This window comes from Athalia rosae, chromosome 4 (genome assembly GCF_917208135.1).
Source record: "Athalia rosae chromosome 4, iyAthRosa1.1, whole genome shotgun sequence".
Classification (NCBI taxonomy): domain Eukaryota; kingdom Metazoa; phylum Arthropoda; class Insecta; order Hymenoptera; family Athaliidae; genus Athalia; species Athalia rosae.
Genome location: NC_064029.1, coordinates 1,209,402 through 1,227,628, shown reverse-complemented (window position 1 = coordinate 1,227,628; position 18,227 = coordinate 1,209,402). Strand labels below are relative to the sequence as shown.

Here is an 18,227-nt window from a genome sequence, read left to right as displayed (position 1 = left end):
TATAATCGTATCGTATACCCACGTAGGTACGTAACGTACGTACGTCTACGTGAAAGAATAAAACGACCGAAAATGAAAATGAAACCGAAACCTAAAGCGATGCTGAAACTGAAACTGAACGAGATACCCACGTACGACGACGAAGTATCTTGCGAAGCGGTGGGCTTCGTTTCATAATCTATGAGCGTCTGACGCCACTCAATCAAATCGCGGTCGTAAAATTATTTAGATCACGACCGGCTGGTAGAAATGGAATGAAATATTCTCTCCGACAACGTGCGACAAAAGATCGTACACGTTGGCGTATACGTATACCTGCGTCATGGTTCCGAACACCGAAATTGGAATGTAAATTTTTGAAATTCTAATTAATTTAAATCAGTTCTATAAAGTACACCGCATCATGCATAGCGCTGGATACCGACGAATCTACGATTTGGATTATTTCAACGCTCTCTGTGTGATTAAATTGGATCCGGAGTTGGGATTTCACCTACCAACAGGGATGTAGCGAGTGTTGCTGGAATGAAATGGAACAGAAAATGAAATGAAATTACGAGCGTTTATTTGATCATCGGAATGTGAACTCAACTGCGTTCTGTTTGATTAGGTGAAGAATGAGAAAAAAAACAAAAAAAAAAAATTGAATAAAAAAATTCGCCTGATCAAAAAACGTACGCGCACGTAATGCGGCGACGAACGTTGAACGGGCGAGGGTGAAAGCGTGTCAAATGAAACGCTTTCAACTTTCTCGAAGATCATCGTGAATAATATTCCCGTTGACAGGGGGATGAAAAATATTTTTCACGCAGGGCTTTTAAAAACTCCAAATTCACGGATATAAACAAAGGATGTACCGTATAAGTCGATGGGAGTGGCGCGTATTTTAAGTGAGGACGTCTTCGCTCGTATAACTCGTCAGCTCTTACGCCGTGGAAGAAAAAAAAAAAGGAAAAAATTGTTGCCACAGCCTCAGTCCACAGTCATCTGACTTACGACTTTCATTCCCATTTTTCGATAAGATAGCAGCGGCAGAGACTACGTATATACGCCGAACTCGAATGGGTTAACGAGAAAGTGTATAAGAGATAAAATAAGTTATGATGTAAATACAACAATCTCACTTATTGCTCTTCTTCTATTCTCGAAATAACGAAATCTGTATTTTTTTTTTTTTCCTTCTTCTTTTGTGCGCGCGGTTAAGTCCGGTGAGTAATTTTGCTATATTTGTAAATTACGCGTTGCACTTTGCAGCTCATTCGTGAGTTTAATGAGAAAACGACCGTGCCGAGCTCACCAACCGCTTAATGCGGCAGACAAATTTTTCATTTGCAAAGAAAGAAACGACGCCTCGTACCGCACTAATTAATGTTCAACCACGACGCAGAACCGCACCGGATATGGAGAAAAACGTTGAAAAAACATTACCACTGTCCGTTCTAAAGTCTGAATAAATTTCTCGCGATTTCATCGGCGATCATTTTTTTCAAAAATACAAATCCTGTGCCCCCCTACTGTAGTAAAGAGGTTGTTCTTTCTTCGTTTGTTAATTGATCACGTTAATTAATCACGGTGCAGATTTTCGTCGTCCGTATCCAACGAGGAAAGGGTTTCCCGCCATCCCTTCGCTCTCGCCTTCTTTTTCGGTTTTTTTTTTTTCTCTCTCCCTCCGAACATTTTGCCTGCAGCGGAGCGCAATCAACAAAGTAAATATTTCTTCTCGCGTCACACAGCATTAGTTTCCGCTCTCCGAGACTTCTACGAATTTAATTGCAGGCTTCTTCTTCAACCTCCTTCCACCCCTGTACAGTTTTATCTCCACCCCCTTATCCAAACCGTTCGGTGCTTGCAACGCTTCACGGGTATACCTGTATCGCTGCGCTTCCTTTTTCTGGAAGAAGAAACTTCTCTTGCCCCCGACAAACCATCGTTAAAAAATTGGCGAATCGCAATAAAAAGCGAGGAGAAAAAAGTTACCGAGAGACTTTGTTCGCGCCTCTGCATGCGCATGTGAGCGAAAAAAGCGAGGCGAAAAGTTAAATTTGGATCACGATACACGCATACGTTATACCGTTTCCAAAGGACACGCAACACCATTCACGACGATTCACGTTCAATTGGTCATTAATTATACCCGATGGTAATTATACTAATTGCTTTATCGTGCCATAGGTCTTTATCTGAAATCTCTCGGACTTGGCAAGTAGAGTAGGTGCGCGTATTATACCTTCCTTCGTACCTTCCTACTTTTCCGCCTCCTGCAGTACGAAAGTCGTAGTTTTCGTGGCGGTCGAGATTCGAGATTCAGATTTCGATACCCTCTCCCCCTCTTTCTCCCTTTCTCTTCGTTAATATCCGCTGATTTTTTTTTCTCCTCCGTACACACGACTCATAGGATTTCTGTGTAACGTATACATATACAGTTTCCAGATCCCGACCCTCGACGAGCCACACCCCCTCCGCGGCATCCAAATACGAAAACATTTCAATGACATCTTTCAAACATCTTGAACGATACACATCCCTTTCTTCGGCGGGGATATTTGTGCGCGGGCTTACTTCGGGCTCAAGGTTGAAATCGTTAAGATTTAAACCGTCTGCACCGGACGTGGGTCTTGACTTTTTTCTTTCCCATTTTCTTCTCCGGCGTCGTTCCTTTTTCTCCGTTCGCATGAATCGCGCGATTCATCGAATCATCCACGACTTGAACGGGATGCGATAAGCCATCCGAGTCCACGCAACGCAACGATCGACAATATTTCTTATTATTGATCAATTAATTAACGATCGCCCGTAAAAGGGTATGCACGTGAATAACATATTGCACGTAAAATGGTGGACGACCCTTCGCCTCGCTGAAAGTATTATCCATGTGTGTAATAATCGTAAATGTTTACTGAAATTTATTGTTATTGCCTGAAAATGCAAGACGACCGTAGTAAGTACGGCGGTGCAGCCCGAAGACTGCGGCTGCTGTGCTCGAGGGAACAAGTTGGCCGTAGCACCGGCAGCTAGTATAATACCCAACTGTGGCCGAGGTTCTCCCATAAACGGTTGAGATACGTGCTTCTGCCGGAGTCTTGGAGACTACCGCTGCACGCTGCAGGTCATCGACTCGCACAATAGAACCATTCAAAGACTCGCGTGACGCCGCTGCCGCCGCCGCTGCTGCTGTTGCTGCTGCTGTTGCTGTTGGTGCACAGCTCTGACAATAAGAACCGCTATCGCGCGATACGTAACGAACTTTATACGAATCGTTCGAAACGATCGACGACATTCAAACTTTGACACAGCAAAAGTTCAACCGAATGAAATGCAGGGCGATCGCCGCTTTCGATTCGTCGTCGAGCTTTTCTCTTTGCCGGGGAGAAAGCGACGCATCGAATCCCCCTTTTGTTCTTATTTTTTTCATCTAAAAAACTAGACGACGATGCGCGATCGGTGGCAACAACTGGTGCAGCGGAACCCGCTATCCGAGAATCTATGGAGCTTCTTTGGAGACGTTGTATTTATCGCATATATGGCAGGAGATCGCGGAGGCCGATCCACTCGACGGCAACGTTCAACACTTCAAAAACCTCCTCAACTTCGCTCTTACGCGGCGCACCGACGACGACGACGACGAGTTTACCGGCTGCCGAGGAAATCGATATAAGAACGAGATAGAATTCGAATTACGAATGTATCGGCTTGCGTCGTCGGTTATACCGTACGGCCATTCGGAACTGGACACCACGCGCGTTCTGCATACCATGGCCGATGTCGATACACCCGTACGACTTCGCAGGTCGGATCGGCGCCGTAGAATTTCAGATTATCTTTCTCGTTAAAAATTTTTCGTGCCGCCTCTAAATTTGCCGGAGGTACAGGTATGTCCCGTCCGCACCGCGTACACATGTCTGGGCAAAGTGTGCGGATAGGTACCACGTTGGAAAGGAGAAGGCAAATTGCGGTGGGCTCGTCGCGCGTAAAGTGAAACGAGAGAAATAAAGAGGGAAGATGCGGAGTGGTTGAGTGCTACGAGAAGGGTCGCTTTACGCGCGTCTTAAACAATACGTATCTCCACGAGCTGCAGCTAGGTTAACGTTGTTAATTAGTACGCGTCTCAAGGCGTAACTTTGCCCTCTTCGGTAGGAAACCCGTGGAAGAGTAAATTCTGAAGCTTTGCCCCGTCGTCGCTCCTTAGCACCTTGTTTAAAAAACCGCTGAAAATATGCGAAATACATTTTACCCGGTGCTGTGATATTCCGCGATATTTCGCACTACCGCGATTTCTGTGAAAATAGATTATCGATTTTTCAGTTTTTTCTTTTTTTTTTCATCGTTCGTAGTTGACGCGCGGTAGGGGAAAAAATTATGGGTCGACGACCCGAGATCGGGATCACATGAGAGAACCTACGTAACGTTATAGACCTACCGCCGGATTAGCCATAAATTAATTTATCGCGTTTTATCGGAGATGCCAGTGTCTGGCGCGTAGGCGTATTGAGAAAAAGGGCTACGCGGTTCGTCTCACGATTCAGTCGATTAAAACTCCGAGCTAATTAGCCGCGTTGACATTTAACGCCTGCGATACTCGACTGTACGCGCTGTGAATGGTACGGCAGTGAATTGTTTTTATATTCGTTTTGTAATCACTCGATGGGGCCCTGTAGATTATTTTTCGGTTCGATTCGAGCCACGGTAAAATGGGAAGACGTGAATTCGTGTCAAACCGATCATCGTAGGAACGCTGTGCCCGCGCACTCCCGACACCGACGATGACGAAGGAAATTACGCTACTATATTTATATCCCCATTATATTCTCTGGTAACTTGCGCCATACGAGATGAAAAGTAAACCGATGTATCTTACGGAGCGTATAGTGTTATAATTTTACGCCGACCTAATTAGTCGAGGAGGGTATATAAATTCGTAAGCGCGGGGAGTTAAGTGACGGTTCAAGAATACATGTCCGTGTACCTATATGTGGATCAATTTATGCGCCCAAATACATTCGTGTACGATATATACACCGTTGAGTGAATATGAGAATTATACTTCCGCAATTTAGACGGATTATCGATGAAATTTATTACGAGCGAAATCGCTGCGCTGCGCGCGTACAGTAAACGACGGGAACTTGAATTTTTTCCACCGTTTTAGTTTTCGTTTTTTTTTAACTACTAAATCGCGACGACTACCGAGACCGTTGTGGCTCTCCAGTGCCACTAGATATACCAGCCATCCACGACCGTGGCAAAAAACGTTAAAATATGTTGTTCGTTTTTTCATTTATTTGCATATAATTGCGCGCGTAAAGTCGTGAGCGAGTACTCAAACGTTGCGCTGCCAGGCGAGGTAATATCGAGGTGTGAAAAAAAGAAAATGTGTTGAACAAAAAATGATGAAAAAGTTCTCGCACCGTGAACCCTCGGGATGCGGGTAGCAACAAGAAATTACACACCGATTATTACAAGTTCTTTTTTGAAGTCATATGCAACTCGCTTCTTATCAACGACTGTTCAAGTTTTTTTTTTTTCTTTCTTTCTTTTTATCTCTTTCTTATTCTCAACTTGCAGTACGCGGTGAAGATAATGACCGACGTGATATTTATTAACGTTATTCGCATCCGGTGTCTATGTGCACAATAAATCGTGACCCCGTTCGCTCAATTCTAATCTAAATTACGCACCCTGATAAAAATGAAAACTATCGTACAGCTGACATCGGACTTTACGTCGGGCAAGTGAGAAACTTTTTCGCGACTTGAGTGAAACGATCGTAAATTTTTCCCCCCCGGAAAATCGTCGATGAACGTTACAGGTATATCAATACGTCTGCCGTCTGTCCGCGTGCAGCGAGGCTGTGAAAATGATGTTATTCTTGAACTCTGGACGCAGTAGACTGAAAAACTACTCGAAAATGGATCCTCGAAAGGATATATTATTATTGCAAGTACCTATACACGTGTATATATATACGGATCGGTATTATATACAATACCTCGAACCCCGTGGCGCAGACGAACTACACCCTACTGCCCGTCGAATCGTCGCACGGATGGGAAAGTTGAAAGTCAATTAACGAAGTGTGAAAATAACGAAGTATATTTTCGGTGCACTCAATCCGTTGTGAGCCACACCCTGCAGGTCTGTACCGTACGAACTGTAATGAGTTCAAAGGGTATTTTAGTGTTTCACCGTGCGAGGGGTCGCGGTGCTTCGACCCCGAATCTAGCGACAGCTTTGAGCTGCGGACAAACACGGGGAGAGAAGAAAAAAAAAAAAGAAAATTATTCACATCTTACGGAAATCTTACATCCGTAACAGCTGTGACTCTCGCTCACGCCGATCCGGATCGTCCTTTCCATATCTCCGCAGGTGCGGCGCACACGTTTTGATATAGTCTCGTGTCCTGTACCTGCATCGAATTTTATACGACCTCCGCGGTTCAAATATACCTACTTTCCACGGGTTGTGTCGCACACGACTGCCGTTACTTCTAGTCATTTTCGTGTGCGGAATATCTGCACGCGAACGCGCATAAAAAGATAGATAGGTACGTATGTGTATGACAAATATATGCATATGTACGAAGTATAAGTAGGATGACGGAAAACTGCGGGGACCGCATTATCGGGCGCCGCGACGTCTTACGTCGATTCTCACCGCGTCATCTCTGACCTGTCGTCTCTTTCGGTGAGGTGTGCGTCTGTGTGTGTGAGATGTATTTTTACATCGAACTCAACTTTATGTTACGAAGTATAATAAAAGTTGATGAGTTTCATGCCGTATATGTGGATAGCATTTATTTCCTACCATCGCCGCAGCTGGAGTGAACTCGCGCTGTACTTCTGAAAATACATCGAACGGATCGATTTTACAAGAAATTTATGAGGATCTACCGTACCGTTTTTTTTATACAAATAGCTTCGGCATATTGCGTTTTCGAATCAGACAAATAGAGAAAAAATTAGAAATGTGGTTTTCTGTGTACCGACTATGTTTGACGTGCCGGAGCTTTTTTTCTTCATCGTCAATTTCCGTTCGCACTACTGCAGCAATGTTATAATATTCTGCGTGTGGCGTAATAGGAATTATAAATATATCTAGTGAAATTTAATTTGTTTCGAAATTCCTAGCCGCACGCGATTCCCGTATTAAATACTGGAATGAAGTCAACGATTCGAACAATCCTTTATGTAACTCATTTCGAGTCACAAAATTAACTTGCGGATTAGTCGGATCTTATCGCATGCGCAGAGCTATGACGAACGTATCCGCATGATATTTGTTTTATTTTTATTGGAAAAAAAATCCCGTGTAACAATCTCTTTTTTCTTCTCTTTGCAGATTCGTTCACCCAAGTTCCTTGAGTTCGAGGATGTTGTGCCAATAACGGTGAGTCAACAATTTTCTTTCTCTTTTATAATTGTATTTTCCATTGTAATTATATCACGTGTAGTCGCGTGCCATACTTCGTATGATTTTATATCGGCTGCGAGATCATGCAGGACTTCTGACTTCCTCTACATCTTATTTGTTGAGAATCTTGATACTGCACCCGCATATTTACCACGCCGGAAATAAGAGTTCTGGAGGAGTTGCCTAAAAGTTCTCATGACAATGGGACTTTACATCGTCGCAAAACGAAGCTAATTTGACTTTCCAAGTTCCATATGCGCGAGAATTAATGTAGATGAATGAAACAAAAAATGCAACCATTAATTTTTGTATATATGCAACACAATTTTTGTGATACCCCGTGGATTTTTGGCGATTTTTGAGCAAAAAATAAATCATTTTTTTAATTGGGTTTAATATGCTTTTCTTACGTATTTTGACCTCAGGAATGCGAATCTGAAAGAAAAATTGATCTATCTTTAAAATTGACCGAGCTATCGGCAATTTTCAGCTTTTGGGGGTCAAAAATAAAAAATTTATTTTTTATTCTATCTTGATGTCATTTGAGCTCAGGAATACGAATCCGAAGGAAAAATTGATCTATCTTGAAAAATGACCGAGTTATCCTCATTTTTTCGCATTTTTCGGCATAAATTTGGGGATATCTCGAAGGGAAAAAATCGTAGCTCAATTTGGACAACGGATTCGTGTTCCTGGGGTCAAAATACGTAAGAAAAGCATCATTTGATCAATTTTAAAAAATAAAAAATTTTGGCCAAAATTTGAGATTTTTCCAAGGGGTACCCCTTACGATTTTCTCAAATTTTGACCAAAAATTTTTATTTTTAAAAATTGATCGTATGGCACTTTTCTTATGTATTTTGACCTCAGGAACACGAATCCGTTGTCCAAATTGAGCTACGATTTTTTCCCTTCGAGATATCCTCAAATTTGTACCAAAAAATGCGAAAAAATGAGGATAACTCGGTCATTTTTGAAGATAGATCAATTTTTCTTCCGGATTCGAATTCCTGGGCTCCAATTACATTAAGATAGACTAAAAAATCAATTTTTTATTTTTGACCCCAAAAAGCTGAAAATTGGCGATAACTCGGTCAATTTTAGAGATAGATCAATTTTTCTTTCAGATTTGGATTCCTGAGGTCGAAATATGTCAGAAAAGTGCCATACGATCAATTTTTGAAATACTTTATTTTTGGCCCAAAAATCGAAACAATCCAAGGGGGTATTTTTTTGATTTTGGGGTCGAAAATCAATAATTTTTTTTTAATGGGTGATGTATCTTACGTATTTTGAAGTCAGGAATCCTAATCTTCAAGCTAAATTGATCTATCTATAAAATCGATCGAGTTATCGCCAATTTTTCGCTCCGAAGTGTGAAAAAATTGAAATCCCGTCTTCGGTTTCATTCATCGCTTGATTTAATTAATGGATTTGTGTTTTTGAACTCAATAAATTACCATAGCAACCAGTCGCTCAAAGGATCAAAAAAATATTCAATTTTTAGCCCTGCAGGAGTCGCAAAAATCCAGACTCTAGCCTCTGCTTTTTTCGATTCTAATTACCCTTCATCGCAGAAAAAAAATTTCAGCACAGCGTCGTTCGCATCGTGAGTTCTCTAGCGAATTTCGAGTGAGCATCTCCCCTTCGGTATCGAAATATTTAACGTCAATATTTTATTTGCCTCTTGTGCCACTCGAACTTTTATCGTTTTTTCTCATTCTCCGTTTCATTCGTCGATATTATATTACACGCTCATAGGTATACATGAAACTCGTACACTACGTAACTTGTGTGTATGCTATACGTGTATATCGTAGGTCGGCTCAAAGTCTGCCGAAAAGTAACTCTCTTCAACGACTTGACGAAACCGTGTTTCCAAGTCTTCCACCACGCAGAGAGCGATCAATAAGTTACGTGCGAGAGAAGGAAATATCCCAACGAAAATAAACATTTCCCGGCTATGCGCGTTGGATATACGCGAACGAAATGAAAAACCAGCTGCCTCCGCTACGAACGCGACTATGGCTACATACGTACATGTGTAAATGTACGCAGTATTGGTATTACCCACCGACTGAATTTCTACCTCCTCTCTCAAAGCCCATATGGGATTTACGAAAAACTCATATATATACCCGATACCATATGTGAAACAAACAGAAACGCACAAACGTTGTATACCACCCATGTAGCCATACGATTCCAAAAGATTTTTGAGGTTTTCTCTCTTCAGCATTTGATTAAAATGAACCATCGCAATCGCGTTGATTTCACTCATTGATAATCACTCACCGAGATGGTGATGGTATACCGTTGACTAATTTAAATTCGGGATTTGAAGGGACGATTAATTTTCCCTCGTCAGGTTTTCTACTCCTAAATTAATTAGCTTGCCAAAAAAATATCTGAATCTATCAAAAGATTCGGGGTAGGATAACTCGAAATTTGTTGAGCGGTCGATTCCGTTACAAGCGAAAATCGATCATTTGGTGGCATTGGATACACGCCACTAATTGGTCATTACCGGTATATGTATAAAAGCTGCTTATACGCATTCACATCGAGGATGAGCGTCCGATAGCTTTTGTTCGCGGTGTCGGTACGTGCAGGGAAAATTGATCTGCTGCAGTTGTGATACTATGAGTGGGTGTACCCATCGCTATGTGTATAATCGATTGATTTCGACGAGCCTTAAAAGTTTGATTAAAATATCGCGACGCACTTTACAACGGATATGGTCGACTTGACGTATTACATGGTACTCGTGCATGGAACATGGTACATATTCATACGACGCAAGTTCGTTCGCTGATATAATCTCATACCGAATTTAGATAAAAATCCGATAAAACTCGTGTCGGTTCTGTCATCGAGTCTATAATATCGGTAATGTTACGCTATTCAATCTTGGATAACGATGCAGTACAAAGATTAGATTGATGTGTTAATGAACGGATGACGTTCGTCTGTAATGGACGTAAAGCATGCGATTATTTATTTCTCGCTACATCATATCATCTGATTTCAAATGCAATTGCAGTACCCGTTTTTTTTTTTTTTTTTTTTCTTTTGCAATGATAAAAAAACGTTCCTTTGCCCTGGCACCGGTTAAGAAAGTGATCCTGTGAATGATCATTGACCGGAATCTATTTGTTTCCTCCGCCCACACCAATAATTAATTATAGACTGCCCTTATCGGGACTCTGACGTAATTTTTGCTTTTTATCGGCATTTTATTTGGACACATTTTCCGATGGAATTGTCTACATAATAAGGGTTGCGTTATCAGGAATAAATTTTGCAGGAATGGATGCGATTACGATTATCAAGGTCGTCTGTAATCATCGACTAGAATTGCACGAATTCGCGTGACCTGGAATACACAGACGCGTGTTGCATTACGATCGTTTTCGAAATCTGGAATCTGAAAGTTGACTGACCGCTGTATGCAAACTGAGTTGGATATCTCTATGAAATTTACAATAAATGCATATCCTATTTTTACACAACTAGAAGTCATGCACTCGGATGAAATTCATTCATTGGCACACGTTTGAAAAATTTCTGTTCACTAGCAAAAATTCTTGCGCGTACGCGAACTCGCATAATATTCAAAGTGACTTAACGACCACGTATTATGTTCTGGATATTTAATGACTTGACAATTTTTTCCGGTGACAATTCGGTAACTGTGCCAATTATATTTCAAATTCGCATAACAGGGTATTACATGTCGTTGAATTGACGGCGATATTCGCTTATGTCAGTGTCGCATGATATTACCCTGATTTTTTGATTGTCGGAAATCGGTAAGGAGAAAGAGGAGGAGTAAGATCAGACGGATTTATGGACTTAATCTGCACCGCGCGTTGGTTGGAGGCAAAGTCTCGCGCGACTTTCCATACTTAAGTAAGTGCATTGCACGCGAACCCTACACGTAACGAGTTTATTGGCGTCAATAGGGGTTATAAGAACATCGACTGGCGACTGCAGCTGCGTTTTACGTGTAATAAATTTTTTTATTTTAGCTTATACATTCCTTTTTTTCTCAGTCGACAACGACCGCCATCTTATGAGTACGTACGACGTTCAGCTGCTGTACCACCGTAGCTTAAATGGAAAGAAAAAAATCGGCTAAATAAATCCGTACGTACCGAGGCATGTTGTCCGAATTTTCACAGACATACCCTCGGATATATCCAGTTGATACGAAAAATTGACCGTTCAGTCACGAGTACACGATGAGTTGACGTTAGACAATAAAACTCAATCCCAACTTTGTACCTTGACTCATAAACCAACGACTATCCATCATCGTATGACACTATATTAACTTTAATTCAGTACACTGTACGTGAAACATGTGTAACAACTTATGGGAAGTAATAATTGTTATACAACGGTTGAAAAATGTTTACGTGACACGAATAAAATGCCATTGTGTGCAGTTTGCGGCTGATGTGTTGAAATTATTCAAACACAACTTGACAATTTCGTTCCAATTCGGATGTATTACCATCGAATTTATCGAGGAATTTATAGGATGGAAATATTCTGGATTCAATAAATCATCAATTTCGAGTCCCACTTAACGCTTGGTTACGAGGAAGGAAAAATCCATGCAAAATTTCTAGCCGTACCGAAAATATTGGAAAGTCGTTCTGACGAGTGTCCGAATATTTTTTCTCTGTTGTTCAGTTATATCAAAAAAAAAATGCAGGTCAAAACGTTGCCGTATGAAAAAAGCCCATTCTTCTGTACTGGTGGAATGTGGAGATCAATAGTAGCCGCGTAGGCTTTGGTTAACTATACGTTTCTAATTATCAAGTCAGTAGAATTGGAAATGAAAGTTAGGGGTGGATAAAAACCCGCAAGACGAATGTTGGAACAATAGTACAGTCACTAAGTCACGACGTTTCTCATAATTCGCTTTGCATTCCGATGTTATATGCAGTATTATATCGGTATACGATATGCCCATGTAAGTTGTTAAGTTTTGAACATTAGTATTTGTACGTTAGTATATAGCTATGCGTGCGATGGATATGAGTAGTTACTCCCTACAGCTCGCAAGAAAATTCTCTACGCTCGCTATATGCGATGAATAATGCATCTTGAACGCGCCCACGATCCTTCCGCCGGTTTTACTTGCTTGCTGGCAAAGGTTACGTTATACTATACTGTAAATATACGTATATGTGTATACATTTATGTACCTTCAAGATCATCAAGACGTTTTGTACGCGTATTCATGCACGCCGGTATCTACACATCAGGTCCTATCTCATGTTCATTGTCCTTCGAAATATCTTTGAGAATAGAAAAGCGGGTTTCTCAGACGGAAATTCCTGTACGCCCAAGAATTCGGAGAATCTAAACTCGCACCGTTGATACAATATATTCATTAGTTATCTTCTTTCTTCGATCTATTTTAATTGGAATAACTTGTTACGGAGAGATCATTCGGAATGTGATTTCAAATATTTTAATATAATTTTGCGGACGATGTATACATACATTCTTACACTTGTATGCATGCATGTATAACAAGGAAAGTGCAGGAATTATATTGCGAAAGTTCCACGGATCTTAGCGATGAGTTTTCGTTTTGTAATTGGTTACCTAATTTTACTAAAAGCTTTGGAATCTCTTCCAGCTCGCGCCGAGTTCACTTATTACGATTCCACGATCGTCCCACTTTGCCCGAAGAATCTCGAGCAATTTGCAGTATTATAATCCTGCAGACTTGTCGTTCCCCTTTCACCTATTTTCCAATCGCGATCTTTCTTTGACGGCTGCTTATAATGTGTATCTATTTGATTATTTATTTATTTTATTTCTTTTTCAGGGACTTGGCAGCATGATATGATAAAAATCTTTGAGCCTGAGAACCCCTAAGATGAAACGTGTGCTCCTTGCGCTATCCTTACTCCTGCCATTGGCTGTGGCCCTTACCCTACAAGAAGATGATCTCGTATTCGATGATGTCGGAGAACCCGCAGCATCCGGATCCGCCATTTTTGGCGACGAGGAACATCGAGAGCATGACAGAAAACACGAGAGATCGAGGGAGAGCAAAAAACATAACGTCGAACGGCTATGGGGGATTCCCGACACGTCTGTCGTTGAGGGTCACGTGTTTAAGATGAGAATTCTTAAGCAAGCATTCAGCGGCAGCGTCGATCACTTCGAGGTAAAGAATCTCCGATTCAAACCGTCCATTTATCCGATTTTCTTATCCTCCGTCAGTCTTATTCCCCGACAATGAAACGTCTGAATTTATTTATGATTTTCATAAATATATTCTTTTTTTTTTCATTTAATCAGGCCCGTGGCATAAACGGGCAGGCATTAGCCCATTGGCTTGAATGGGATGATGCTGCATCGACGCTAGTTGGAGTCCCATCAAAAAAAGACTCGGGACTTCATCATGTTACCATTAAAGCGTATGGTCGACATGGAGACGTAGCAAAAGACGTGTTCACAATAAATGTCGTCGCCGAGAAAAAAGACGAAGTAATGCACAAAGATGGAAAGGTGGGTAGACCTTTCTAATATCTAGTTCATTTGACATGATTTTTTTACTTCGTCATCATACTTACAATTAGTTAAATTTAGATGTAATTCAAACCGATTGATTATGGTCCTGTATTTAATTTTTTTGCCCAATGCTGCAAAGATGGACCTAGAAACGGACGAATGCGTTGTAAGTCTCATCTTCATCGAGAGAATGAAAATTTTACATTGAAAGAACCTTGTTAGAAATTTCACCGAGCACTGATCCTATGCCAACATCGTTGACACTGACGCATTACGATCCCATAAATAAATCAGTTTAGTCAATGCTCACTGATTAATTCCAATTGATATTACAGTGTTGAACTGGATCATAGATATCTGACCGAGATAGACTCTGTTCATTTAAGCTATCATAGTTGTTGCGAAAGTTAACTGATGTAAAAAGAACTCATTTTATCGTTGAATTATATTTCATCACACAACCGTTTTAATAAGACATTAAATTTTCAGACCCACTGCGATGAATCTGAGGATCAAACGCTTCTAACTATTGTTGTCGATGCGAAATTTGAAAGCTTGGAGCCGGCTGTGAAAGTCAACGCGATCGAAAATTTAGCTGGATTTTTGGGCTTACATACGGTATTTATATTCTACGCAAATCCTGACCGAAATGAATTCAATGGATGACGAAGGATACAATATCATTCATCCTACTGTAATTACAGAGTGCCTTTTCGATGCACCCTTATGCAAGCAAAGAAACTTTGGCTCCAGACGCGTCTGTGATCTTATCAGGTCCTGGAAACGTTAAACATCGCAGAGAAAAACATTCCACGGTCATTCAGTGGCAGGTAAGGTATTACTTAATAATTTTCTTCGAATCTTGAAATGCTTCTAACTCAAGAGAAAATAATATTATTTTATAGCTAGTCTAGTAATAGTTCCATTAATTTATATCAATCAAAAAATGATAAAAAAAAAGCTTAGAAACCGTCTGTACAGATGACCTTATAATCTGCCAATATGGTCATGTCCCTTTTATACAGACTCGTTAAACGGTTGATCATTAGCTCAGCAAAGTATCACAAAAACTAACTATATAAATCTCATCGAAATGTGAAAGCAGAACCATTAAAATCGAGTTTATCACCAATCACTTATTCCCAGCCATCAGCCTGATGGACTATCAATAAAAATCATTGATCTCATGCGCACAATTTCATCAGTGGTCTAGCCATATACCTGAAGCAAGAACGCATATCCAAATATACATTAAAAAATGAGTTAAGATGTACGTACTTAAATTTGGATGTTATTTAAAAATTGTTCAATAGGTGGGCTGCGATGGACGTTTATGGCATCACCAAACTGATCTAGTAAACCAGCTACGAGAACAAGCTAAAGACGGAACTTTGGCCGAAGTTTTGCAACTACCGGTATTATTGTGGCGGGTCAAAACGGATTCCAGTTCTTTATTGAGAAATCGCAGGGAAGCTGGTTCTGGTGATTATAACAATGAGGACGATAATTACGATTACGATGATGCGTACGATCATTATGAAGACGAAACTGGAGACGGTGATGATGACGATGAAACTGTAACTGAACAACCAGTCGGTAGAACCAACGTGGTAGAAAATAAAATTGTGGAAGATGGAAGGCCACACAGGCATCATCATGGGGAGAAAATTCTCGAACCAACGGTAAGTTTGGGACCGAATAGCAATTTTATCGAATCAAGATTGTGTATTGGATTTATGCCTTACAATTTATTATTCGACAATGTAGATTGAAGACATCGAAGAAGAGGAATTGCTCACAAGTATTAGGCGAAAAATCGTTACACCTATGCCTATGGGACCTGTTATTATCCCTACAACAAACGCAACAACGACTACAACATCGTCACCGGTAAGTTTTATTCTTAAAGAAAATATACGCGCTGAATCAATGGCTTTAAAATTTCATCCAAAAATGGAATTTAATAAATTAACGTAAAACATATTGCCCATCTCCTACCTTGAAGCAACTCTGTCTGCCTAAAACCTGTACAATCGCTAAGAAATTTTCATATTTATACCGTCTCTGCTGATCTGTTTCTCAATTCTCTGAAACATTGTCAATGAATTATTTCACGCTAATGATGCTTGCTTGGTGAATCACTGAGACAGTATGGATTCTTTTACTCGACTAGCTTTGTCACAATAGTAGCCTCTGAGGTTGTTCAATAACATTACCCTACTATACATTTACTAACAAAATTTTCACGGCATACAACGCAACTACTAACAATTTCACAGACAACCCTGCCTCCCACAATCATCAATGTGTCAACGACTACAACAACTCAGGCACCAACGACAGTAATAACAACATTATCAATGACCACGACTCCAAACACCATCACAGTGGCACCGACAACTGTAGTAACAACATTATCATCAATGACCACGACTCCCAACACCATCACAATGGTACCAGCAACTGAATCTTCGAAAAATGATGAAACAATGGAGCCTCCAAAGGATAAAATTGATAATTCACTAGCAGTCACTCTATCTTCGACATCTCGAGAAACTACGAGTGCTCTACCTAATACATCCACTGAACAGACTAGCGCAACTAATGTAATGTTGACCGGCGCTCCAGCAATAAAATCACTACTTGAGACGACGATCGTCGATAATCGATCAACTGCTGCACCAGAGGTATTGCTTACTTGCTTCATGCTTATCATCATTGTCGTTTCGATAATATCCATAAATCTATAGCTTAAGTAATGAGGTAAAACCTTGCATTTCTATTAGCAAACATCTATTGCTTCGCTCGACATCCTAATTTCAAGTACATTGTTCTTGTCATTCATAATATCAATCTTTAGGCATTCGTCATAAAAACTTGACAATTATTTGGATTAAACAGATGATACTACTTATTGATAGTCCAATTTTTATCTGTATAATCATTGCATTCAGACAACTGAACAACGTGAGGTGTCTACAACAACAATGCAACCATCAACAACCGTGTCAACTACTACTACCACTACCACTACTACAACTACTACTACTGTACCACCTCCGATGACGACTACCGAGCAATTAACTACACTACCGGTAATAACATCACCAACGCCAGAAATCACAGAGAAGATCGATTTTGAACAACGTAATTTCCCTCCAAGAGTGGACAGGACATTGAAGAAATTACAAGCAACTGCTGGAAAACCTCTACATTACACTATCCCTAACGACACATTCATTGATATGGAGGATGGAAATACCAGGCAACTCAGCTTGAGCTTGAGCTGGCAACAGAACAAGATCAAACCCAGCTACTGGCTTCAGTTGGACAAAAAGACACAAGAAGTCTATGGACTGTAAGTTTTTGGATCTTTCATTTTTACACCCTTTGCTCCGAATTACTTTTCTTGTTACTGATTGATTTTCATAATTGAATAGCCCACTTGAAAAGGTTGTTTCTAAGTGGGACTATGATCTCGTGGCAGAAGATAGTGAAGGATTAAATGCATCCGCGCGTTTAGATGTTTATGTTCAACACCATAGGCAGACTCGAGCCTTTAATCATGAATTCAGCATTTATTTGAAAATAATGAAACGGAGCGAATTCCCCACTGACGTTGACTGGGAACTTAAGGTAATTACAAACTAAAATAAGAGTTGCAAAAGATTTCGTAGCTCTGTAAATTTCAATATTCTGAGATTTTATATTTTCTAGGTCATTCAAAAGCTTGCTGAACTTTATGGGGACTCAGATACAAATCGGATAACGGTACGCGACGTCGATATTGATGGTGATAGAGATCAAGCGATTTTCACGTGGTCTAATGATACTGTTCCTAGAGGTGATGCCTGTCCGAAAGAAGACATTGATAAATTATTCCATGTATGTTAAAACAAACATTATTCTGATGGAAGTCTTCAAGATTGAACTTCACACAACTGAATATGAATTTCTGAAAAAAAAATTTCCGTTCAACAGGTCTTAATAGCTAATGAACGTGGGGATCCTAGCATTGCCCTGCAAGAAATACTTTCACCAGAAATAAAAGTTAAACGAGTCCTTTATCGAGGAATCAAACAGTGTGAAGAAATAAATATTTCTGAACCACCAAGCGTTGTGACTGAGGAACCCAAGACTAACTCCCCACCAGTCCCAAGAAACCAAGTAGACTGCATCAACGCAACCGTTGGTCAACTGCTTGTGTATACTGTTCCAGAGGTGAGATCATGCAAGAAATTCATGAAATATGGAATATTCTAAAATTCATATTCTCA

General features: G+C 40.4%; 1 protein-coding gene across 3 annotated transcripts in view; it reads left to right on the top strand.

Annotated features, from left to right (window-relative positions):
- Nucleotides 1-18,227, top strand: part of LOC105687524 (dystroglycan 1-like) — a 60,558-nt gene that overhangs the window by 37,633 nt on the left and 4,698 nt on the right. For 2 of the 3 annotated variants that reach the window (XM_048654604.1, XM_012403239.3), the window contains exons 2-13: nt 7,336-7,383; nt 13,259-13,603; nt 13,738-13,947; nt 14,440-14,568; nt 14,655-14,780; nt 15,264-15,632; nt 15,718-15,840; nt 16,230-16,637; nt 16,905-17,308; nt 17,391-17,586; nt 17,668-17,835; nt 17,932-18,171. In XM_048654604.1, the coding sequence (XP_048510561.1) occupies nt 13,310-13,603; nt 13,738-13,947; nt 14,440-14,568; nt 14,655-14,780; nt 15,264-15,632; nt 15,718-15,840; nt 16,230-16,637; nt 16,905-17,308; nt 17,391-17,586; nt 17,668-17,835; nt 17,932-18,171 (2,667 nt within the window). In that variant the 5' untranslated portion in view covers nt 7,336-7,383; nt 13,259-13,309. The remainder of the gene's footprint in view (nt 1-7,335; nt 7,384-13,258; nt 13,604-13,737; nt 13,948-14,439; nt 14,569-14,654; nt 14,781-15,263; nt 15,633-15,717; nt 15,841-16,229; nt 16,638-16,904; nt 17,309-17,390; nt 17,587-17,667; nt 17,836-17,931; nt 18,172-18,227) is intronic. The other variant, XM_048654605.1, reaches the window with a different exon arrangement.